This window comes from Myotis nattereri (assembly GCF_964212035.1).
Source record: "Myotis nattereri genome assembly, chromosome: 1".
Classification (NCBI taxonomy): Eukaryota; Metazoa; Chordata; class Mammalia; order Chiroptera; family Vespertilionidae; genus Myotis; species Myotis nattereri.
Genome location: NC_138075.1, coordinates 91,620,420 through 91,648,011, shown reverse-complemented (window position 1 = coordinate 91,648,011; position 27,592 = coordinate 91,620,420). Strand labels below are relative to the sequence as shown.

Sequence of the window (27,592 nt, the reverse complement as noted above, 5' to 3'; positions counted from 1 at the left end):
GTAAACTTATTGCATCTTAAACTACTAATGTCTTCTTGGATTTGCCACATTTCAACAAGGGCAAACATTCTCATCTTTTCTCTGCCAAAATAAATCAACAGTTTCCAAATATACTGCTTCATAAAGGCTTGTTCTACAAGAACTGTGAAGACAATCACTTATTTTTCAATCACTTAAAAAGCATAGTGGAAAAGTGTAAGATAAAATTCTTACAGCTAATTTATGAACATGTAAAGGCATTTGAAGAACGGTGCAACCATCAGTTACTGGTTGGATAAATATGATTTTAAAAAAGGAAGCCATAGCCTGGTGGGCATGGCTCAGTGGTTGAGTGTCGACTTATGAACTAGAGGTTACAGTTTTATTCCGGGTCAGGGCACATGCCCAGGTTGCGGGCTCCATCCCCAGTGTGAGGTGCGTAGGAGGTAGCCAATCAGTGATTCTCTCTCATCATTGATGTTTCTATCTCACTCTCCCTCCACATTCCTCTCTGAAATCAATAAAAAATATTTTAAAAAAATAAAAGGGAAGCCATATGTAGTGAGAAATATTTACCTTAATGTTGTTATTTTTCAATGAAATCAGACTAAGAGTTTATTATGGCAAATGCCAAACAAAACTCAACTTAAACTTTTAAACTTCAAAATTTATTTATTAAACTTGATAATTTAAAATTTAAAAAGCTACATTAAAATCGAACATTTAGATTAGCAGATCACTGGCAACTTTTCGTAAAAAAAAAAAAAATTAGTTCTACAGGTTATAAATCACCCTTTTCTGTTTCAAAGAATTACATATGATCAGGAAGAAAAATAACAGCATAGGTAGGCTACCTAATATGTATATTATAAATAATAAACATAACAAAAAGTATATGGAATGCTTATGTAATACTTGTTAGTTTTTTTCATGCACTGCAATGTGAGGAATTATTACTTTACCAGAGGGTTTCAATGTTCTAAATTAACATATTTCAACAGGATATCTTTAAGATGCAGGCTAATATTAACATTCCCTACTAACTAGAATTTTTATAATTAAATTTTCTTATCAAAAGTTTATACTAAATACTTGGCACATGAATTTGGCATTCAGACTACAACTAATTTATGTGATTATCCTTAAAAGTACATAATATCTAGTGACTGATCACTTTGCTGATGAAGAAACTGGAATCATGTTTCGCAAGTGTGCCGGGTCTGACATGCAGGGCAAGAGTGAGCCAAGTCAACCACTTAGCATTTACATCGCAATTTTGTTTTGCTAAATTATACTTTAAAATTGAAGTCAGTAATAAATGGTCATTTGGGGAAAAATAAAACTTTAATAAAAATGAACAAATGAGCCCTAGCCTGTTTGGCTAAGTGGATAACGTTGGCCTGCAGACTGAAGGGTCCCAGGTTCGATTCTGGCCAAGGGCACATGCCTGGGTTGTGGGCTTGATCCCCAGTGCGGGGCATGCAGGAGTAGCTGATCAATGATTCTCTCTCATCATTGATGTTTCTATCTCTCTATCCCTCTCCCTTCCCCTCTGAAATCAATAAAAATATATTAAAAAATTAAAAAAATGAACAAATGATAATTTGGGATTCGAAAGTTTACATAGAAACAAAGTAACTTGCAATACAAACATAAATTTCAAAAGAGAAAAAGCCAATACTTGCATTTTCTATCTGTAGTCATTTAAAAGTCTCAGAAATACTTGTCACACGTAGCAAAGATCAACTAACATTATAATTTAGTCTCAACTATATTATATAGAGCAAGGATAGCAACCTTTTCCTGTAAGGGGTGAGATAGCATTTTAGGCTTTGCCATGTGTTCTCTGTCACGCTACTAACCTGCCTTTGTAACACAAAAACAGCTAATAAACACATGAACAGGTGCGGTTGCCTTCCAATAAAACTTCATTTACAAAAACAGGTGGAAGCTGAACTTGCACCACAGGCCCTTACTTTGCTGACCCCTGATATAGAGTACTGATAAACGAGGCCAGGTTTGTATGATAATACACTTTAAGTGCCAATTCAGTATATTTGACTTTTTTTTTTTTTTGAACTGGATCATTCAATGTCTAGTTAAAGATTAATCGTAAGAAAAGTGGTTTCAGAAAGTTAAATTCAGTCCTACAATAAGTATGTAACTGACTTTATCAGTCAAAAGAAAACATAAAAATTAGACAAAAAATAGACCGTTAGGGGAAAAAAACTATAAAACAGCTATATATGGCTTTACTTTTCTATATAAAATGTCTTTTGAAGTTTAAGGCTTACTAGCAGCATGTACAAAACATAAAGCTTTACTGGTTTAATTAAGACTTAAAATAACAGTGTTATATGAAGTATAGCTGAGAAACTACAAATTATAAATCATTATGATGAGGTTTACAATTGCACACAAGAATCTCAACCTTCTGTAAACTCTTAATTATGCCTATAACATTCTAACTAGACATAGACATGATAATTAGTAAGAATTTTGCTGAAGTAAATGTCCACGGGCTCAAGTTTCAATTGATTTCCTATACCATGCAAATTCTGACTGACAGCCTTGCACTCTAAGTGAAAAGACCCATGCAGAAAATGTCACATTTCTTGATTTATCCCTAAATCACTCAATATTATGTCTTTCATTTCTGAACCTATAATCATTCTCCTTGTTCAATGGAAAGAACCTCACATGCTAAAAGACCGAATAAGAAAATTCAAAATTCTTTTTATCAGTCTCATTTTACACATTACCACTCTTAATAAAGAATATACCAAGAATAACAGAGACACAAGATACCATAATCTCAAAAGTTGCAATATACATATGCAAACATGGGTTTTTTTCCTATTTTTTAGATAAAAGTAAAAATGAAAAGAAAGCACTTAACATTCAAGGGGTAAGGAAAGGCAGAGAAGTGGCAGAATAATAAAACAAAACACATTTGGCATTAAAGATACAGTGATCAGAAGTGGTAGGAGAAGAGACAAAAGATGACAGAAGGAATTTGAAGATTATAAGAAGCAAAAAATAGGAATTAAAAAAGAGATGTGAAATAATTTATAATTTCAGCCTATACTCAGTACCTCCGAATGTGCCTCCGTCAAGCAAAGCTCAGTTAAAAACAGGTTCTATCTTAAGAAGGATTTCATTTAAATGCACTATTGAACGCTCAGAACCTACATGCTTCAGCTAAGTAGAAAGGAACCTGTACAGTGCCATTTAAAACTGTGCTGATAGATTAGCCTTTGTTGTTGTTCTTCCTTCTTATTTATGGTTTTTCCTAATGTATTTCTACATTATAATTCATTAAGAAATTACTATAAACTGATCCTAGGAAGCAATAATTCCTCATATTAGTTAATATTATTTTAAGTATTTATGTAATTATTTACTTAATGTCTTCTTCCTAAACTGGGACTATAATGCTATGCACTCAGCAAACAGAACTGAACCTGACACACAGTATATATTTGATAAATATTTATTAAATAGGTTAATTAACTTGGGATTGAGTGTTCTCCTGTTCTCCGTTACCCATTTCTCCCTTATTATGAATGCTATAAGAACAAAATAAAAAAGACTCAGCCTTAAGGTAATAAAAACTATAAAAATATACATGGTGGGGCAAAAGTAGGGTTATAGTTGTTTAAGTGGAAAAATAATACAATAATTAAATATTAACACAAGAATAAACTCTGTTTCGCATACTCACAACTGTAAACCTACTTTTGCCCCACCCTACATTTCCTAGCTCTTTCTTCTGATTGGGCCTAGAAGTAGTCACACCCAGCAACAATGAGCACATCTGGCATCCAGATCTTGGTTTCTAATACCACTTTCCAATAAAAGGAATTGGGGTTCCTTTGAGGAGTGGATGATTCCGGGATGAAAGTGGCACATTTCTAGACCCGAAGCATCTTAAAGTGCCAGAAAAAAGAAGTTACAAAAGAAGGACATCAACAACAGAACTATGAAGAAGTCAAGAAAGTAAGTGTACTCAGTGTTGTGTATTTCTTTTTTTCTTCTTCTTGTGTTTGTTTGTGTGTGTGTGTGTGTGTGTGTGTGTGTGTGTGTGTGTGTGTGTGTGGTAGCTGCTATTCCTGACATGCAAACTACTACAGCATGCCAGAAGTCTGAGAAAGACTATGGAGATATGGAATTTACAACTGTAACACAAAAGAATCAGTAACATTTCTGAATATGTAATCACCACATAATGCATACACTTTATAAATGCCTCTAATGTCATATAGTTTTAAATGTGTACATACAGTTTTAGAGACATTTCCATATGGTTGGCTCGTGCGATTGCTTCATCTCTCTCCTCATTGGCTATTTGTAGTCGAGACATAATAGCTTCATCACGTTCCCTCTGTGCAAAATACACCTCTTCGACCAGAGCTACCAAAAAATATCATCCAAAATTAATTAGAGAAAATAAAGGAGAAATGCATACTTTTAACAAAAATAATTTTCTTTTATTCACCTGAATTGGTATCAATTAATCACTTGACAAAAATTATTTTTAAAAGCTACTGTAAAATTGAGTTACCATTTCACACCCATAAAATAAAAAATTAAAAGGTCAAATAATAACAAATATTGTGATCTTGTGAAATAAAAATAATTCTCACATATAATTTTGCAATTGTCAAGAAGAATTTGACAATATTTATTACAGTTGAAGATGTCTGTAGCCTATAACCTGGCAAATCTCCTCTTTGGTTACAGAAATTCTTGCACATAAGCACAGGGAAACATGTATAAAAATGCTTACCGTAGCATTCATTATATAACAGCAAAACCAGAAATAACTCAAATGTCCAGCAACAGGAGAGAGAATAAATAACTCACTTTATATTCAAAATTGGAATGCTATCCAGCCTTTAAAATGAATTAACTATGGACAAATCTCAAAAATGAAATTTTGACAAAACCAGCAAGTTGCAAAGGAAGACAACTCCACCTATTATTTATGGATAGACACAATTATAAAAAATATTAAAATAAGCATGGAAACAACAAACACCAAAGTCAGGAGGGTAGATAGATAGAATAACAGATGGTAATAAAGGTTTTCAAGGAAAGTAAGGGTATGTAAAAGAGTATTTTGACAGATGGGGAATAAACTAAGCAGTTTGTCAATTGCTTTTTAAAAAATTAAACATACAGCTATGACCATAAGATTCAGCTATTCCATTCATAGGTATTTTATAAATGCTAAGGTATTTTTCCAAAATTAAAGTATTACTGAATGATAATTTTAACACCTATTAGCTTTTATGTAAAATTTTATTATGAAAAACATGATTCTTTCTAGAATTCTGTACTTTCAAAGGATCAATATGCAACTCTCAAACATTTTTAGTAAAGAAAACTTAATTGTAAACACTGAGCTTTTCCAAGGTGGATGACTATTACAAAGTTCACTAGAAAATCAATATAGCATTTTAGCTGGAATTTGCTCATTAAACACCCACAGCTCTACTGCAAATTATGATGGAATGAATAAAGCAAATACGCATGCTTCTTTCTTTTTATTAAATGTAAAATCTACTGTTAATTGCATCTCGTATGTCATACAAACTTTTGTCCTTAACTATTAAATAGAAGCCTTAACAAAAGTCATTAGAGATTCTCTTTCTTTGACTTGAATAAATTTCAATATTTGTTCAGTAAAGGTTCACAGCAGTTAAATCACATTAACAAATATTATTAGCTACTATGTAAGCCAACCAAGTAAAATACTTATATTGTAGGTAAAACAAATCACTGGGTGTTTACAATAATATTTGGATATCTCCATTTTTAAACATGGTTATCAAATATTGTATAATTCTTAGTCAAACTCAAAAGAGATTCATCGAGAGGATCACCCCACCACCACCACCACCCACCACCAAATTCTCAAATTTGTTTAGTAAGCTAATTGTTTTCTAATATGGGCAAAAGTAAATATGAAGAGGCTAAACCATACTAAGTATGAGTTTATTGAGTCAAGACAGAGTACATATTTTCTTAGTAGAACCCAAGTCTATTGACAAACCCATATTGTACACTTCTCAAACTACTTTTAAAATACAGTAAGAGACAGTACATTGGAAAACATTCTAGTTTAAACATTGGATCATGATCCCCTAAATAACATAGTTTGGAGGATAGACATTGCCCAGGAAAAAGAATCTGTTTGTTAACATCCTCAAAGTAGTTATGTAAACAGAAAAGGCTGAACATAAAGAGAGGGAAAAAGAAATAATTAGGATTTGAATTTGAGACATATAAAATAATCATCAATTACAATTCATGTTCCAAAATTCTAAGAACAAATTCTAAGCATAGATGATAGCTTTGTAAAAGACAGGTCTTTACTAAACATGAAAGAATGTCCCATGGCTGAACAGCTAACCATTACTACCTTTGCATGAGGTTAAGTAGATTCCTTGCAAATATGATAGTGTTTTATGAAACCACCAATATATATTCCAGAACCACAAATATCACTGTAGGTTTTTTAATTTTCTTGAAAAGTGTATTGTCTCTCTCTTTGTATAAAGTGGATGTGAATTTAAAGACAAATGGTAAATGTCCCACATCAATAGAAAATTAACCAACCTACTTCATGTTGCTTGATGCTTCCTTTTTTTTGCATTGCTATGCTGGATTCAACTTTTTACTTCAGAGCTTCTTTTAAAGAAGAAACTATTATGTTTTTCTAAAATTGAATTAGAATGTTCAGTATTTTATATGATTATTTCATAAATAACCTCTTCTGATTAAAGAGTCATACAGGCTCATTATATAAATGCAGAGACAGAAATATTTTACATAGTTTGTAACATTCTGTATATATTTAAAATAAACAGAGTATGTTCCTATATTTTTCAGTAATCTTCAAAATATAAAACATTTTATATTCGCCCTAACTGGTTTGGCTCAATGGATAGAGCGTCGGTCTGTGGACTCAAGGTTCCCAGGTTCGATTCCAGTCAAGAATATATACCTTGGTTGCGGGCACATCCCCAGTAGGGGGTGTGCAGGAGGCAGCTGATCGATGTTTCTCTCTCATTGATGTTTCTACCTCTCTATCCCTCTCCCTTCCTCTCTGTAAAAAATCAATAAAATATATATTTTTTTAAAAATAAAAAAAAAACAAACATTTTATATTGTACATGAAATTTTATCATTTGGACATGCCATATTTCATTAAACTAAGATGCTCCTAATAAAAGGTTTTACACTGTTCTAAGTTATTCACTATATAAACAACACTGTAATGAACATCTTTGAACATAAATCCTTATGTATGAACTTAGCTAATTACTTAGGAAAATTCCTAGAAGTACGATTACTACATTAAAAGTTGGCATTTTAGGAGAAACCAAGATGGCAGCATAGGTAAACACCTGAAATTGCTGTCTCGCACAACCACTTCAAAAATACAACTAAAAGACAAAACGGACATCATCCTGAAACACAGAAAGGCTGGCCGGCTGGAAATTCTACAGCTAGAAGGAAAGAGAAAAGCACACTAAGACTCAGAGGAGGTGTGGAAGTAAAGTGCAGAGGTACGGAGGCACATGTGGAAAGGGCTGGCAACTGAGGACATGGCTGTCTCTTTCAATCGGGAGGGAGACACAAGCTCCCGACATCTCTGAACTCCAGGGCGAGTCTCTGGGGACCCAGACTCATACTGGGAGAAACTGGACTGTCTGGTACTGGTTGGAACTCGAGGGCGGCTTTCTCTCAGAGGTGCTTGCAGCGATTACTGGGACACTGAGAGGCGGGGCCTCTTAGGGTAGGACTGAGGATCTGCCATAGCTGTTTACTCCGCCCTGTTGATCCCCTAAGACCCCGCCCCACCCAAGCTGTTGCATATGAAAGGCCTGGCCCTTTGCAATCTGAAAATTACCTAACAAACTGCAGCTGGGTGAGAGAGACCCAGAACTTCCAAGAGAAGGCCCAAGACCCCACAACAGCTTGCATTGCTTCACAGCTGGGCCTCATCTGGGCACCTCCAAACCCCAAACAAAGAAGAGGAATCTGCAGATCTCTCCATAGCTCCTGCTGGGTAGCCTCAGGCAGAGGCTAAATTAGCACCTCCTTAGAGATCCAAGAGCCAGTGTATACAGTGGTCAGAGTGGGACCATCCAATTACAACTCCTCAGATCCATAAGGGACACACTCAGGGGGCAGACAGAGTGCGCACCAAAGCCCCACTGAAGCAAGTCTTGCCCCATAAGGTGTCTCCAGAACAGAAGTTCTCCCACCGTAGACACAGCTGATTCTCACAGCCAATTGGCCTGGAGGTCAATTCCTCCCAGTGATACCTACAACAATCAAGGTTTAACTACAACAAGACTGTGCACAAAGCCCACAAAGGGGTGCACCAAGAGTGTCCACCTCAGGTAATTGGGGAGGATGAGCCACTGGGCCCTAAAGGACTCCTAGCACAGAAAGCCACTCTATCAACACAGGGAAGCATAAAAAAATGGTGAGACAAAGAAACAGGTCACAAATGACAGAAATGGAAGAAAGCAAATACTGGATATAGAATTCAAAACCACGGTTATAAGGTTTTTCAATAATTTTTTAGAAACCTCCGATAAATTTAGTAAGACCCTCAAAAATTCTAGTGAAACTGCCGATAAACTTAGTGAGACCCTCAAGGAATCTAGTGAGACCCTCGAGGTTATAAAAAAGGACCAACTAGAAATTAAGCATACACTGTCTGAAATAAAGAATATTATACAAAGTTCCAACAGCAGACTAGAGGATTGCAGGAATCAAGTCAAAGATTTGAAATACAAAGAAGCAAAAAACACCCAACTGGAAAAGCAAAAAGAAAAAATAATTTCAAAAATATGAAGATAGTGTAAGGAGCCTCTGGGACAACTTCAAGCGTACAAATATCTAAATTATGGGGGTGCCAGAAAAAGAGAGAGCAAGATATTGAATACCTACTTGAAGAAATAATGACAGAAAACTTCCCCTACCTGGTGAAAGAAATAGATTTACAAGTACAGGAAGCACAGAGAACCCCAAACAAAAGAAATCCAAAGAGGACCACACCAAGACACATCATAATTAAAATGCCAAGAGCAAAAGACAAAGAAAGAATCTTAAAAGCAGCAAGAGAAAAACAGTCAGTTACCTACAAGGGAGTACCCATAGGACTGTCAGCTGATTTCTCAACAGAAACTATGCAGGCCAGAAGGGAGTGGCAAGAAATATTCAAAGTGTTGAATACCAAGAACCTACAACCAAGATTACTTTACCCAGTAAAGCTATCATTCAGAATTGAAGGTCAGGTAAAGAGCTTCACAGATAAGAAAAAGCTAAAGGAGTTCATCACCACCAAACCAGTATTATATGAAATGCTGAAAGGTATCCTTTAAGAAGAGGAAGAAGAAGAAAAAGGTAAAGATACAAATTATGAACAACAAATACACATCCATCAACAAGTGAATCTAAAAATCAAGTGAATAAATAATCTGATGAACAGAATAAACTGGTGAATATAACAGAATCAGGGGCATACAAAGGGAGTGGAATGACTACTCTCGGGGCGGGGGAAGGGGTTTGGGGGTGGGAGAAGAGACTGGACAAAAATCGTACACCTATGGATGAGGACAGAGGGAAGAGGTTGGGGTAAGGGCAGAGGGTGGAGGGGAGTTATGAGGGGAAAAAAGAGGAACAACTGTAATAATCTGAACAATAAAGATTTAATTGAATAAAAAATTCATCATTTTAGCTCCTGACATATGCTTTAAATTTTTCTTTTGTGAAGTTCCTATAAATTTATAATTCCTTACTTATTGTTGATAGGTCTGTGACTTTAAGAAAAATGATGGATAAGAACAGAAATTTTATCATAAGTTAAATGATATAAACAAGAGTTAAGTTCCTGTGACAACTCATCAATGGTGTAGCAAAATGTTATCAAGGACCTGCTATACTTACCAATGGTATAGGAATTGATAAAGATTAGAAAATTACACAAAACATGTTTTAGTAGAAAAACTATAAGACAAGGACGTGTGTGTGTTGTTTTGTTTTGTTTTTGCAAAATCCCCACTTACTACATACAAGTATTTAGTACATATAACTAAAGACTATATAAGAATACTTTCTAAAATACGGTTTACATTTGAACATTTAATACATCACAGAACTACAATCTGTAATACTTTCAACAATGAAGATAAAACTACAATTTTAATGTGAAAGAACCTTATCCCTGAATTATTATAATTAGTATTATTTTATACACTTTTGAAATACAATTTTAAGAAATATTTAAATTACTTTCTGTACATAATATCTACTTTAAATAGATACCAATTTGAAAATTCTGTGAAATATTATTGCTACCTAAACTTTTTAGAATTAAACATATAGAAAAAAGCTTAAGAAAATATTATCTGAGAGTTTTCTGTTACTTTTCTGTTTTAAATACCCTAATAATTTGATATGCTCTAAAATGCTTTCATTCTAAATTCCACAGTATTCCACACATAATAAAATATTGCCAGTTGATGGTTATTGTTATGCATACTGGTTTCTGTTTCCTCGACGCTTATTTTGTTTCCTCCAGAAAACACAAACTCTTTTAGGGAGAGAGGTTACAACATTGGCCATAATCTACTTTCAAGTATTATTTGTCCTGGCACTCATTGTAATTAATCCTGATTCATACCCTGGGATTCTGTAGCCAAAGATAATATAATCAACCTCTATCTATCAATATTTCTAACTAAGTGTATTTCGAAGAGAATGGGACTTTTTGTTTTCATCTGAAATGACTGGTCATATTCTTGAAATCCTTTTTCCTTCCAAAATAAAACATGCAGATATATAAATGTATATGTAATTTACATTTATAACTTAATTATAATTTAATATTTTTAAGGCATTTAAGTGTAAGATTAATGGTTTTCACATTTTACTTATGCCCATTATATACACAGAAAAATGACATTCCAATGTGTGTTATTTCTTAGAAGTACATATTATGTTATTTACCATTCTCCTGATATGCAGAACTAATTAATTCTTGTTCTTCTTCATCATTAGATCATCAACATCATGGGAGATACGGTATAGGTAAACAAATTTTTTACAAGAGAACAATGTAAATATTTTCTCTTACACAACAATATTTATTTTTCCATGTTAATTAGTTGGGGTGCCTGAATATATTTTATATAATGGTAGATTACCTATGTATACTTTTAACATTTACATGTTAACCTAGATAGAAAAACTTAAGCTATTACATTCTGTGCAATAAGAAGAGCTTGACAGTATTTTTCTATTTATAAAATATCATTCTAAATTTGAGCATGGAGAAAATCTTTTTTTTTTTTTAAAAAAAAAGCAGATTAAATGCTTGCATAAACAATAATGTAAGTTAAGCAAATTATGTAACCACTGAATTATATGTAAAATGTAACTAAGATATCGATGATAGATAGATAGATAGATAGATAGATAGATAGATAAGATAGATAGACAGACTTATAAACATAAGACTTAGGAACTAAGGAGTTCTTTATTCTAAAACCCAATATTGGCCTTATTTCAGTTTAATTGGAAGGGGATCTCAAATTCATCTTCTCCATGAGATATCAGGAACCTGGATTTATCTTTGTACCAAAGGTTAATAAGAAATGTGTCTGCAAAAGTCAAACAGCATTAAATACTAAAAACTGATTATTATTCTACAGGAGTTGTTCTGTCATTCATAATCTCTCCATGCTCCAACCTTCCACAGCTAATCTTTAATGGATGACATGCAAGAAAGAAAAATAACTAACATATAAAGCAGAGACTCTAATGTGAGCATTTAAAAAGTAAAATAAGGCTTTTAAAGAAACACAAATATTTTAAATATCACAAAAATAATTTATCAAAACTAAAGAAATACTCTTTTGTGTAAAATTTAAACAGCATCTGTATACTGTTAATGTAATAGAGGAATAAAAATTAAGAGACATTAAACACTAGACAATGCCCACTGAGACTGTTTAGAAAAAATGAAAGGTTTAATTGAACAATTTTTAAAAGTATGGCCACATCACTGTCCTAAAAGTAAATGAGTGGATGCAAATCAAGCCACACAATACTCTCTTACTATCAAATTCAATTTACGTAAAGCAAATTTTGAAGTGTTTTGTGGCTTAATCATTTTATTTAAATGAGAAGACATGCTTACCTAAAAGACAAAGAGTTCATGTTTCTGCTATGTTTCTCCAAAATATCCTCTAGTATTTGAAGGTCATATATACTAACGAATTTCAAATAATATTATCAACATATATAATTTAATGGGTTAAAACACAGTAAAAAGTCCTAAACAGCTACAATGAGATACATTTTTTTCCCAATGCTAACATATAGTGAACTATCTTTTGTTAAGTAAAAAAGACTGACTTATTATATATTTTTCTCTTATTTTCTTTTTATGTAGAGATTAAAAATATGATTTTCATATTTTCAAACTTTCCAAATAAAATTAAATCTGAAAATCAAGGAAAACTAAAAACTGCAGAGAATAAATAAAATAAAAATATTTTAAAATTATTTTTAAAAAGGTATCAATTTTTTCTGAAACAAAACGTACATAAATAGCTGTGGGACAGTTACTTATATTAGCTACACTTTGAATATGCACCTCTTAGATCAAGAGGTCTTGAGAAAACAAGATAGTGACATCATCATCTTATCATCATAATTTCCATTTAGTGAGCGCATTCATAAGCATTTTCTCACTTAAACGTCGCAGCAACCTATAAATAGGGTTTAGCCAAAGTTTGGGGAGGCTGTAACTTGCACGAGATAAGAGTTTAAAAAAAAAATAGTAAAACAAAGATTTGAATTGGAAGTGTGAGCATCGAACTGCACCTACTGCAATGTTGTATTATGAGTAAGAAGTGACTGCACACAGAAGAATGTTTGAAATTACACGTCTGTCCATTTCCTGATGTACATTCACTGTCTACCACATCGCCTAGTACATAACGACCCCTCAATAAATATTTCTTGTTTGAATTTTTAAGAAGTTATCACAGTCCCTATACAACGCCCAATAAAAACAGTCAGTGATGATGCCGATGTCAATAAAGAAGGGGAAGGTAAAAAGGTCAACCACTGGAGATTTTTTAAAATATATTTACTGATTTCAGAGAGGAAGGGAGAGGGAGAGACAGATAAAAACATCAATGATGAGAGAGAATCATCGACAGGCTGCCTCCTGCATGCCCGCTACTGGGTATCAAGCCCACAACCCGGGCATGTGCCCTTGGCCAGAATCGAACCGGGGACCCTTCAGTCTGCAGACTGACGCTCTATCTACTGAGCCAAACAGGCTAGGGCAACCATTTGAGATTTTCAAATTCTCAGGAGATCACATTCCAATGATAGAATTCACATCATGTAAAAACCATCAGGGAAACAAAGGAAATGGGCTTCCTGCTATTACAACAGTGTACATGAACGTTTATCGTAGGTACACCTTGGACTAAATCCCAAATTTTCTGTATCCCATTTATTTTATTTCAGATTCACATGTAAGTAATATGCACTAGTGCTAATAAATACATATATCTCAACAGTAATTATTCTCATCATCTAATCCTTTGTTTCCAATTTTTTCTTTCACTTTTCCATTAATAAACAGTGAACCATTAATTTTAATTAAAAGCTAAATAGAAAAAATATTTTCAAAACTTTTTACATTATCAAAAGTTTAAGAATTTCATAAAGATAAAAATAATCAAATATTAATATTAGCTATAACTTACTGAGTATATCCTAGGTATTTTTATATATTCTCTATAATCCTTAAAATAATCTGGGAAATTAATTAGTATTCACATTTTACATGGGACAGAGTAAATTCTGGACAGAATATAATAATTTGTCCAAAGTCAACCCTTATTAAGTCAAAGCTGTGATCAAAACTTGGGTCAATCTGATTCCAAGGCTTTTGGTCTTTCCATTACTTTATTCTGCCTCACACAGAACTGGGCACTTTTTGTTTTATGTGGTTCTGACTATACCAGATTCTTGTTCTTAGAAATTATACAATCAGCTGGGAAGACAAGATGATTAATATGTACACAAGTTACACATAAAGACACAAAAATAAATAAGGGGCAAATCTGAAACGGAAGAAAAATGGCATAGGTAGGATAGCAAAATTTGATCACACACATCATATGAATTTCATGAAAGTTTGCTTTATGTGTTCTTTATGTATTAAACTTATCCACAGGAATTATTTTAAGATTAGAAAGCAAGTAACTTTTCTTAAAAATCACATCTTTTAAAGGTAACATTTTCTTCTTCTAATACAAAATCAAATCCATGCTCACTGGAGAAAACCTGCTGTTGACTGAAACATTAATACACCCATTAATACTCCCAAAATCTGCCTTTTTATTGACCTTATTTTTTTATGAGAGAGAGAGAGAGAGAGAGAGAGTCAGAGAGAGAGAGAGAGCCAGAGAGAGAAACATAAAGTAAGAGTGATACTAGATCTGCTGCCTCTTGCATGCCCCCTACGGGGGATCAAGCCTGCAACCAAGGCATGTGCCCTGAAGCTGGGAACTGAACTGGCAACCTTTCCATGTGTGGAATGATGCCCAACCAACTAAGCCACACTGGCCAGGGCTATATGTGTTATATACACATATAGACAGGGTGTACCCAAAAATTTACACACACACTTTGAATAATTATAAAGGCAGTATTTATTAAAATACATTCCATTTTCAAAATTGAGCTAGCAATTTTTGGGGACACCCTATTCATATATATATTTTTGGATTATATGATAAATACAGTCTTCCCCTACTTCGTTTTCTTAATATTGTCATAAACATTTTCTCATCTCATCAAATATTCCTCAGAAATTATTTTAATTACTGCATGTCTCATATAAATGCCCCTTCATTTATTTAACCATTCCCTTATTATTCGATTGATTTCAGTTCTCTTGCTGTCATAACACTCATATGTGAATATCTTTATATATAAATCTTTATACTTTATATACTGAAATGAAACAACTCCTATTTCCTTGAGTACCTGCATTTTATTAACATTTTATTTGAAATACCTATTGACATATATTTATACTTGTATCCCAGTTGCAATTTCCAATGTGCAGTTCAGGATGTTTCTGCATTTATTTTTTTAATGTGAAATATCTTGACTTTTAAAATATTTACATTTTGCTTAAGTATAATACTTAAATGTATGTGCATATTTGTAATATACTTTACCAAACACACTTTTTATTTCAAATATAAAAATGAGCAGTGATAGAAACAAACATCCACTGATTATTTATTCTTTCATTTGACACTAAATAAAACATGTAGCTATAGTCCTATAATGCTCCCCTTTCTATTCAGGTACTGACGTAGTTGTTTTTGTTATGGTGTTTTTCCTTCTGACCTCTCATAGGTAGAAGATAAGCTATTTACAACAGTATGTATGAGAAATTATGAAAAAGTTCATGAGTCTACCAAGGGTTAGTTAATAAATTTGTAGTAGCTTCAAACCAAAGAATTTCTTAAGCAATTCAGATTTTTTACTTCCATATATTATAATAATAATTCTCTCTAATGTCACAATTAAAGTATCTTTACTCTTTTTTCAATAAAATAGAACTGAAACATTAAAAAGTAAAGATACATTCTAAAAATTTATACTTTAAAAACTAAGTGATTGGTCATCTTTTTTTAAAACTAGATTGCTTTGTCCAGAGAAACTATATAGCATTATTATTTTCATCAATTTAGGAGGCTATAAAAACACACTAAACATGTTTAACATTTACTTAAAAATATCATTAATGATAAATGTTTGATTAATAAGAATCATAAGGCAATCAAATTCTTTCCATTTAATGCATATATGATTCATAGTTTAGCCAAAGGGAACCCTCAAATATATACCAACAAATATTTGAAGTATATAATTAGCTACATTATACGAAAGTTTAAAGAGTAAGTAATTTTGCTTTCTGACTCTTCCCCTCCAAGAGCGATGCAGACATATTAATTCATAATTTTCGGTCAGAACTGCCTAAATCTTATTAAATATCTTCTCTAAGACACATACAAAGTTAAATTATGTTGCAAGCACCTTAAAACAAATGTCCTTCTTGTAATATCTTCCTAGTAAACAGCCAAGAAACTTTCAAATTGTTCTGGATTTATATGAGTCATTTGTTTTTAATATACTTTTAATTTTCCTTAAAATATATTACTCCCCCATTTTCCCACCCTAAAAAATCATGGTAGTTTAACAGAAAAACAATCATCTGGTATTTAGCTGGAGTATTTATTTATAGTCATTTTGCCTATATTTTCATAGTGCTATTTAATTCTACTTTGTACAGTAATATTTTGAAGACAGACTGTATCTGCTAATGTCTCTGATCATAGTTTTTTCATATATGCAACTAAAGTTACAGGTAAGTGGCTTATAAAATATAGTAACTTCAAACAAGTCACAAAATATAATTATTCCTTAAAATCATTCTAAATTGATATAAAAATGTTAAAATAATCTCTAAAATGCCTCTGCATGTTAACTGCTTTTATTCTATGAAATTTCTCTTTCCTTAATACACTAGAACAGTCTGAGGTAGAGTCACAGTGGCATATATGTGTATATAGATGAGAGATCATAACTATTGACAATCATCTGATCATATCTGTAATATACTACAGGCATATTTAAAAATGTTCTCCTCACAAAGACCTGTAAATAAAGATGGACTACAAAATATATTTAAGGGAGTCATTTATAATCTTAAACTTTGGCAACCTTTCACTTTAATCTCAGAGAAAACATTACCTCTACCATCATCCACATTATCAGGTAAAAATTTATTAATTGCACAAAATAGATTTTTAAATGAAATGTAGGTTTCCACTGGCAATGAGTAGATGACTATCTTCATACAAAGGAGAAGTATTTCCTGTCAAAGAGCTAAAACAATAAGTGGTATCTGAACTGCTGGTTGAAAGGTAGAGGCACTGGTAATCATTATTTCCCCTTGTTTGTTCAGGCCCTTCCAACAAAACAAACAACCTTTTTGTGATTGGATTGACATGGTGTTAACAATGCATTTAATGCCCAAATCAGTATGAATACAGGTAAAGCTCTCACTAATACCAGAGCCAGGATGTTAAAGCCACCTATTTTCTAAGCAGCCAAAAAAAGGAAAAAAAAAAAAAAAAAAAAAAAAAAAAAAAAAAAAAAAAAGGACAGAGCTTCCCTCCTTCGGCAAATAGCTGGTATGCTAGTATTCACCAAGCCACATAATACAATAACCTTGTGCATATTTCTTAAGGTTACATTTTACAATTCATCTACCATACCTGCTGTCTTCTCAGCAATTTGAGCTTCTGTTGCTTTCTCATAGAGTTCCAACTTAAGCTTTAATTCTCTCTGTTCTTTATCTTCTTTAGACAGTTTTTCTTGAAGCTTAAATATATTGAAAAAAAACACAGATTCTTATCTGACAAATTTCTTCCACAAATATAATTAAGCCCAAAGTAAAATTCTGGTTTTTTTTTCTAATATAAATATATTACATTTAATTGCCTAAATACATAACTTCAGGGATTAAAAAACACACACAATATTTAAGGTTTGAAGATATTTTATAAGTAATTACCTATAATGACATAAAAACTATAAAAACATTATGATATACATTTTATTTGTGTGTGTCTTTATGTGTAGGCAAATAAAATTAAAAAGGGAACAATATAATTATTAAAAATATATTTGGCAAAAAGCAATCTGATCAATTCTATTGTCTTAAAGGCAAAGACTTGGGAGGGACTATCCTAGATAAATAATGGACAGCACAGCTTTTCAGCTTCTCTAAATATTTTTAATATTTTGAAACAAAATTAATTAGATAATAATCTTAGTATCTGAAACTGATCTCCCTTGGAGAATGCTAGCCCATCATAATCTATTTACATTGGCACTGGCACCTGATTCATATTGGCATGTAATAAATAACTGCTAAATGAAAGTACAGAAAATATCGCCAGTTCTCATACGGTATCCCTCCAAATGTTTTCTTTTTTTTTAATTCCTCCCTCAGATTTTGTCATTTGTGCTGTTTTCCATTACAGATGAGCAACATTCCTAATATCATGCTTCAGTTTGATTAGGTCAACAACTAGAATATTGAAATATTAAAATCAGACAAGTATGACGAGGTTAAAGAGAACAGAAGGCATACAAAAGTGAACATCCTATATAATAAAAGGCTAATATGCAAATTAACCAAACAGTGGAACAACCAGTCGCTATGACATGCATTGACCACCAGGGAGCAGATGCTTAACACAGGAGCTGCCCCTGGGTGGTCAGTTCGCTCCCAAAAGGGGAACACTGCTCAGCCAGAAGCCGGGATCACAGCTGGCGAGCGCAGCGGTGGTGGTGGGAGCCTCTCCCGCCTCTGTGGCAGCACTAAGGATGTCTGACTGATGGTTACTGGACTGTGAGAGGGTGCAGACCAGGCTGATGGATATCCCTCCACCCGCCCCACCGAGTGCACAAATTTCATGCACCAGGCCTCTAGTTATTTAATAACATTATTTAATGTTCAAAGGAATGTAACTAGAAACAGAGTCAGAAAAGGTAAAACGTGACATAACAAACTGGATTGGACAAAATACAGCAGTGTAAGATAAGGTAAATTAAGATATTGCCAAACCCTGGTACTTTAAAGTTTAATTACATATATTATTGAGGTGAAATATAGGGCAAAGATATTAATAAAAAAAGAAAAGTAGTGCATTAAATTTCTCATTCTCCAAAATACTGAAATAAAGTTTTACAGCAATTAAACCTGAGTTGACCTTTTTTTCATGTATCTACTTAAAGTACCATAGATTTATGAAAAAGGAAGTGATATCACAGGCCAGCAAAGGCAGGCAACCAAAGAAATTGCTGTTTATAGACAATCTCTCAACTCAATCATACCCTGATGACATGATATGGCAACAACCTAAAGCTACTGTTAACGGATAAAAATACACAGTAAAACTGAACTGTGATGGATAGCAAAATAAGTTTAGAAAATCAACAGTTAAAACACAGTACAATTATCAGGTTTTTCTATACAGTACCTTTTTATGGCTTGCTCTGAGAATGTCCAATTCTGTTTGAAGAAATGCAATAGTCTTGTCTTTATTTAACTCTGAAGTAACTTGACAAGGAATCATACATTCATAGTGCAAATCATTATTTGTATGTTCCATACTGCTGTAATAAAGAAAACTATTTACTAAACAACATAAACATATAATTTCTACTACACAGGACCTATAAATTTTACCCTTCAAATGGGGAGAGACAAATTTAATTTTAACAAGAAATAGATAAAGTTACTTAATTTTAAATTTCTGTTACGCACTAAGAAAATCCTATGGATGAAAAGAATAAATATATCAATTTCATAGAGGTGTTACTCTATCAACAGAGAGAGGTAACTCTGTGGAAAGCATTTAGTACCATCTATGGAGACTCATGGTTTTGTGTACTTAAAGAATTCAGGTTTTAGGGGCTGTGCGTATTAATTTAATTTGTACTTTTAGTCAGGACTAGATACTTTTTTCACTTTCCTGAAAGTGAGAACAGTAATCATAATTTTCTTTCAATTTGGTTGACAGTGTAATACTTTCATTATTAAATTTAAAGCATATTAAACATGAAAACTTTTTCCTGTAATATTTAACAGTACGCAAAACATCTTTTTTTGACATTTGCAGACTATTTGAGAAGATGTCAATTTATTAGCGAGTAGTATAAAGCAAGGGAGGGGAAAAGCAATGGGCAGTTTTCAATGGCATTATATTTGTGAGCACAGGTACATCTTAGAGCAGCCGTGGGCAAACTACGGCCCGCGGGCCGGATCCGGCCCCTTTGAAATGAATAAAACTATTGAAAAAAAAGACCGTACCCTTTTATGTAATGATGTTTACTTTGAATTTATATTCGTTCACACAAACACTCCATCCATGCTTTTGTTCCGGCCCTCTGGTCCAGTTTAAGAACCCATTGTGGCCCTCGAGTCAAAAAGTTTGCCCACCCCTGTCTTAGAGTCTCTCGGAAGCAAGCAAGCAGTGAGGCCTGGGACAGCCAGTGCAGCTCTACTTCCCACGTGCATCTTCTGTTGCAACTGTCCTAGATATCTCACATTCTGGCTTTGGCCCAACCTCTACTATTTATTTTTCTCATGTGGTTATAAAATGTTTGTCAACTCTTCACTCATCCCTACCCCTTCTCCCCCAAAAATATGCTCTAATCTGTACTTCAGTAAGAATATAACTCATTGCTAGGTGGCAGGAACATATTAATATTTCTACTGAATAATTTTAAAGCAAACAGAAATAGCTGTTTCCTGTGTAAAATTATGGAGACACTAGAGGCCCGATGCACAAAATTCGTGCAAGGGGCTCGGCCCTCGCAGCCATGGCAGCTTGCCTCGGCCCTCAAAGCCCCAGCTTCATCCAGAAGGTCATCTGGAAGGACATCCAGAAGGTCGTTCCGCTATCCGGTCTAATTAGCATATTCTGCTTTTATTATTATAGATATTCTATAAAATAAAATTTTGTCTGAACTGAAAATATAATTACATCAGTCACTGAGATTTTCTAATATAGTAGTATTTTCATAATACAGGACTAATTATGAAAGTACCTTAATCCCATACATAAAAGTGACAGATGTCACAAATTCAAATCCCTGCATGGGATAGATAGGGAAGGTAAATAAGTAAAAGCTGCAGAATATAAAATAATAAAGATAAATGAAAGTATACAAGGCCTTTCTAAAAGCATTAAAATTAATTTAAATAAAAAATAATGCTAACCAAAACCATATCTCTGGGCTTATTTTGTTCTGGAGCTACTAGGTTTGGGCTCTGATTAAAAAAATACCATTAATATCAACTCAACAGTTATTTCCAGACCCATAATAAAAGATCACAGAAAATAATATTTAGCTGAAAAGAATAAGACCTCATGGCCTTTATTCAAACTCATCTTGTGCTTTTGCACTTGGCAATCTAGACCAGCGATTTTCAATCCGTGTACCACAAGAATTTTTAAAATATGTCAAATTAAAAAAAATGACAACCAATACAACAATAGTTGTCCAATATGAATGAATCACAATTATACCTTTTTTGTCATGTTGGCAAAAATACATTTTTTTTTTTGTGAGTCACAGAATTTCAGTAATTCGTTTGTGTGTGCCATGAGAAGAAAAAGGTTGAAAATCGCTGATCTAGATACATCATATTGATGTAATGGAAAACAGTAGAAAACTCTGGTAGATTTCCCAAATTTTAATATGCTAATGATATATCAAACTTAGCTCACACCATAAAGAAGGAAGGAAGAATGAAGTGAGGGAGGAAGACAAAAAGAGTTCTTGCAGTTCTTACACTCTGGATCTAAGGCTGCTGGCACTCACTTGGATTTTTCAGAAGTGCAGTGAGATGCCTCACCACCTGGATGAGGAAAATTCCTTGACTTCTGCTCTGGCAGTTGTGTGTCCTCACATGTGGCTTCATTAACTAATTCATTGCATTGCTGATGCTTGCTTCCCTTAGAATTCTCAGTCAGCTGTTTGTCTGGCTGTGTGTTTTTATTTCTTCCTGTAGTCTCATGTTCCATAAAACTTTGGGCTGTTTAAAATAAAAACACACATAATGTAAGAAACACCATAGCTACATATTAAATAATTCAAATGAATATTTTTGTGGAAATAAATGCTCTCAGAGCTTTAAACATGTACTTATTAGTCTTACTCCTATTGTGATCACGTAAGCATGAACAGCGTGATTCTGCCATGAATATTTCCATTCCCACAGTGAGAGAGCATTTAGGACAGTGGTTTAAACATTGGATTCGGGTTGGAATAACCTGAGGTGTTTCTAGAAATCCAATAGCCCAGACCCATCTTATATTAATGAAATAAAAATATCTGGGAGTGATCGGATGACTCCAGCATGCAATCAAACTTGAAAATCATGGATTTAGAGGAATTATTTTCAGATTACTTTTTCTTCCTAAACTTTGAAAACTAGGTTGCAATAAGTTAGTGATTATAGTAAACTGATATTGTGCATGGAACTCTTAATATCAGACTGTCTGGATCAGAATTCCAGCTTTGCCAAGTACATAATTTTGGGCAAGAAAACACACCCACACCTCAGTCTTGCTTTTAAAATGGGAACGTAATAAGTTACCTCAGTTGTTGTGAGGATTAACTGAGTTAATACATGCAAAAACTTGGCCTAGTATCTGGCACATCTGTAAGTGTTAGCTATTATTTTTGTAACCATCATCATAATATTATAAAATGAATATTAGAATTATTTTAACTCCCATTTTATCATATATGTGTTATACATTACGGGATCTGTTTCATAAGGCCTTGCTATCGCATAAAAATTATTTTAAGCTGTAACTAGTAAATGATAGCTATTTCAAAAGAAATGTATTATTTTGGGGGAAGAAAATGACATAAACACAAGTGCACAAAACAAACTCTTTCACCAGTAAATTAGATTAATAGGCACAAACACTGATTGTAAGTAGAACTTTATTATATCCACCAAAAATATTAAAAAGCAAAACTGTAAAAAGCAGGTAAGTATCATCTGCTTCTTGGTGATGCCATCTGCAACCAGCCAAATTTAAAATTCTTTTGAGGCAGAGAGAGTAGTTTTAAAATAAAAGAAAAATGGGGCATTTATAGATAAGGTACTTCTCACAAAGTATTCTTTCTTTAAGAGGAAATTTTTTGCTTGTATATGTGCTGAAATTAGAGCCAGTTAGAAACGCCACGTTGTGGACATTGTCTTATTGGTGGCTGAAGCTAGGTTAGAAACCACTGTAGTAAATTACTCTTGACTTCACTTTATTTGAGGGAATGAATTGGGAAAATATGCTACCATAATTACCTACTGTAAGGTATCTATAAAATTTCAACATTATATTCTATTTTGGTTTAAAATATAACAATTGTAGGTTTTTGGAGATAATTTGTTGCTTCTTGACATTTCAAAATGCATACTTGGTTGGCTTAGATGTTCATCATGCTGTTTTTCTAGAAAAGCCTGGTATTGGTCACATGTAACCCCCAAAATCTGAATGAGAATTTTATAAATGGGCTCTCAGGAATACCACTATATCATTAACAAACCATGCTTTTCAACACTCACAGAGAACTTGTAAGTAATTCAAATGAAAGAAAATTATAAGTAGATAGTGAAAGCAATATCAAATAACAAAAAGTGTCCCCAGGGACATATCAAAAAATAACTATTAGGGCTTATACTATGCTCCTGTGTATGAGGTACAAAGATTCATCAAAAAGTAAAAGGATGTGCCAGCTATAAATCGCCCCCAGTTGCTTATGCCAACACCATACCAACTGCTTCAGAACCTTAAGTCTTAACTCTCTGACCTGTTTTTGATACCAAACTTTGGATTATCTACCAATTGTCCCATATTTTTGCCTCTGTATTTTTGTGTCTAGTTTAGCATCTTTCTCCTTTCAGTTTTTTATTCCTAACCTTCTACTGTTTAGTTTACCCCATCCCTGATATCTATACTTGCTACTTGCTTACTACAATTATAACTTTACTTCAGCGTACCTAATGTCAAATTTGTGATTTGTTCATTTCTTGGAAACTCACTGCCTTTACACCTGTGACCGCTACCACCTCCAAATTCGGAGGAGAGGTAGGAGCTTCCCAATAAGAGGACTCCTTGCTAGTCCCTCCTGCATAAGAGTAATTAGAACCCTTTTTACTATTATTAAAATGAACTCAACAAGTCCTAACCCACTTCTGGATTTCACTTCTAAGTGTTTAATATTTTTTAAGAACCCTGTGCTGTGTGATTTGGCTCTGATTAATTCTGGATGTTTCTACTCTCGCTCAGCATTTTAGATTCCTAACTATAACTGTTCATCAGACATTTGGAGCCTGCTCTGCAAATCAGACTATCCATACTCTTCTATGGAGACTTTGCTTTTACTTTAGAGAAAACAAGGCTGATTTATAAAATTTCCCTTTCTGTCTGCCTTTATTCTTTTTTTTCTTTTTACTATTTTAGTAAATATTGCTTAAATTCTTTGAATGCTCTCGATGCTTTCTTACTCTGCCATATTGCATTATTCTATATCAGAATTCAATCATCTGTATAGGAAGTTTGACTTCTCTAATTAATTTATTAATTTAATAATTCATGGAAAACCTATAGTGTGATATGTCCTGTAATAAGTACTAGAAAAAAAAAATCCCTAGCCGATTTGGCTCAGTGGATAGAGCATCAGCTTGCGGACCGAAGAGTTCCAGATTCGATTCTGGTTAAGGGCACATGCCTGGGTTGCAGGCTTGGTCCAATGTGCAGGAGGCAGCCAATCAAGGATTCCTTCTCTTCACTGATCTTCTATCTCTCTCTTCCTCTCCCTTCCTCTCTGAAATCAATAAAAATATATTTTTAAAAAACACAGGTAAGAAACAGACACACACACACCCCTCCCCCATCAAGGACTCTATAAGCAAACTGATCTAATAATTTGAATATAATGTGATAAGGAAGGATTCCGCTAGCGATTTAGAGACCAAACACAATGGCTAAATATACTGATGCTCAACTGTAAACTCTGGGAAAACTTCACAAAGGCATTTGTTACAAAAAAAAAAAAAAAAAAAAAAAACCAACAAAAACCAAGTAGGAATATGCAAACTAAATGAACTGCCAAAGGATTGGAGCTTGGAGAAATAAAGAAAAAGTAACAGACTATAAGAATAAGAAGAGAACAGGAAGAAGAGGTCCAGAACAAAAGGAATAACTTTAGGAAAAGCACAGTCATTTCTTACATGGACATGACAAGATGGTGTAGTCAGAAAGTGAAAATTTCTAAAATGAGCGACATGTAAAAACAAAGTCCAAGATGTGATTTAACTGGGAATGGGTTGATGAAATAGACTGATAGTGAAGGTACCTGGAGAGGAGGAAATCAAGGACTCAGGGTAATAAAAAGCTTAACTCTGAAGACACTAAAGTCATCCAGGAAAATGACAAAATGACAAGAAACTGAGAAGAGAAATCAGAGTCAAATGCAAAATACTTCATGGACTGCGTAAACACACTAGGACAGACATGAGAAAGGTAATAAGAAATGATTGTGGATAACAGTCATTTCCTTTTTCCTTTTGAAATAATTTCAGCCTTATAAAAAGTTGCAAAAACAGTACAAAGAATTTCTATATACACTTCATCCATATTCACCAAATGTTAACATTTCCCTATACTTGTTTTATTATCCATTCTCTGTATCTATCTGCCTACCTACACATATATAATTTTTCTGAAACATTTGAGAGTAAGTTGCACTTTGACTTTTCAAGTCAGATTTTTTTTTATAATGAATTTTATTGATTTTTTACAGAGAGGAAGGGAGAGGAATAGAGAGTTAGAAACATCGATGAGAGAGAAACATCGATCAGCTGCCTCCTGTACAGCCCTTACCGGGAATGTGTCTGCAACTAAGGTACATGCCCTTAACCCAGTGGTTCTCAACCTTCCCAATGCCACGACCCTTAAAACAGTTCCTCATATTGTGGTGACCCCCAATTTCATTGTTACAAATTGAACATAATTAAAGCATAGTGATTAATCACAAAAACAATATGTAATTATATATGTGTTTTCTGATGGTCTTAGGTGACCCTGTGAAAGCGTTGTTCGACCCCCAAAGGGTCTGCGACCCACATGTTGAGAACTGCTGCCTTAACCGGAATCGAACCTGGAATCTTTCAGTCTGCAGACCGATGCTCTATCCACTGAGCCAAACCAGTTTAGGGCTCAAGTCAGATTTTAAGACACTATCCTGTTGCATCTTGCCAAATTTTCATCACCTTACTCCAAGCCCAACTGAAATTCAGTTTCTGAGTTAGTACCTTCTCCAACCAAGAGAAAAAAATAGCATAGAGACTCTAATTCAGTCTTCAATTATTTTTTCCTGAACTCTCCAAACCAGGATAAAGGTCTTTATGAAGTGATAATGGGATGAAGCTATTGAAGTTTTAGTTGAGCCCAGCAGGCGTGGCTCAGTGGTTGAGTGCTGACCTATGAACCAGGTGGTAAGGGTTCAAAAACCAGTCAGGACACATGTCCGGGTTGCAGGCTCCATCCCCAGTGTGGGGCATGCAGGAGGCACCTGATCAATGATCCTCTCTCATCATTGATGTTTCTATCTCTCTTTCCCTCTCCCTTCCTCTCTGAAATTAATAAAAATATATTGTTTAAAAAATTTAGTTGAGCTGTTGGTATTGCCTATCACCTGAAAAAGCATTACGTATGGAAATATCCTATCTAATAATAGACAAATATGGTAATTGACCGTACCATCGCTATGCCTCCCATGGGCTAATCGGTGAGATATGCAAATTAACCGCCAACAAAGATGGAGTTTAATTTGCATACATAGGCAGGAAGCAGCGGAGCGAAGACTGAAGGCGGCTCCGGCCGCAGCGAAGGCCTGGGTCCCGGATGCCAGAGAAAAACCGGTGCCGGCAGCCAGGGGAAGGGAAGGCCTATTGCACGAATCTTCTCGTGCAACAGGCCTCTAGTAAATCAATAAAATACAACAAAAAGTGAAGTTATGGCTCTGTTTTACAAACCAGTCAATTAGACAAATGTTTAAATGAACATTTTCACTTTTGATTAAAACTCTCATATGCAGGCAGATGAAAGCTTAAAGCTAAGACTATTGATTCTTCTCTCCTGCACATTTTAAAATGGAAACTCTATAACCTCCTTTAGTAATTTGCTTCACTGTTTAATCAATGTCATTGTTAATTATTTCACCATTAAGACTATTACTCTTCAAATTTATTTCTCCAAATGGACTTAGAGAATAAATTATCAATCTCTTCTTCATAATTCATAAGCCTCTGAGATCTTTCTTTCCTCAGGGTTAAACAATAGGAAATTTTTTCATGACGATTATCAATCCCTTTATTCATTTTCTCTACTATGGGCATACTGTGTTACTCGGATGTAAGAATTTGATTACTTCAAATACATTCCCCAATTTTTGCTATTACTATCTAATGCTGCCACTGCCATATAAACTTATCCTGTGACCATTTGAAAATGATGTTATGGAAGACTACTACTAGATATTCCTCACATGGCACCTACAGCTCTTGCTAGAGATAATTTATCCACTTGGTCAAAATGGGCAGATTTAGTGAAGATATTTTTTGGAATCTTAATACTTAATACATGTGCCTACATGGGCTACTTTAAAAACCCTGTATCTCTTTAGTGACTTTCATGCTGTTTCCAATGGATCATTTTCATGATCTAACAAATCCTCTCTTTACTTCTAGAGGTACTAGTATTACCAACTGTCTCAATGGTAACCTTGTTATTAAATTCTCAATTCCTTAGTCCAGAAAATTAACAGCATTATCCTATTTCCTTTTTAGGAACAAAATCTTTAGAACCTCCTTTGAGTTCAATTC

At 33.8% G+C, this 27,592-nt stretch overlaps 1 protein-coding gene across 1 annotated transcript in view; it reads right to left on the bottom strand.

Moving 5' to 3' along the window:
• MIPOL1 (mirror-image polydactyly 1) overlaps positions 1–27,592 on the bottom strand; it is a 341,867-nt gene that overhangs the window by 246,560 nt on the left and 67,715 nt on the right. The window contains exons 4-7 of the mRNA XM_081094826.1: positions 21,514–21,727; positions 19,164–19,299; positions 17,391–17,496; positions 4,263–4,392 (exon numbers count right to left, since the gene is read on the bottom strand). Of these exons, the coding sequence (XP_080950952.1) occupies positions 4,263–4,392; positions 17,391–17,496; positions 19,164–19,299; positions 21,514–21,727 (586 nt within the window). The remainder of the gene's footprint in view (positions 1–4,262; positions 4,393–17,390; positions 17,497–19,163; positions 19,300–21,513; positions 21,728–27,592) is intronic.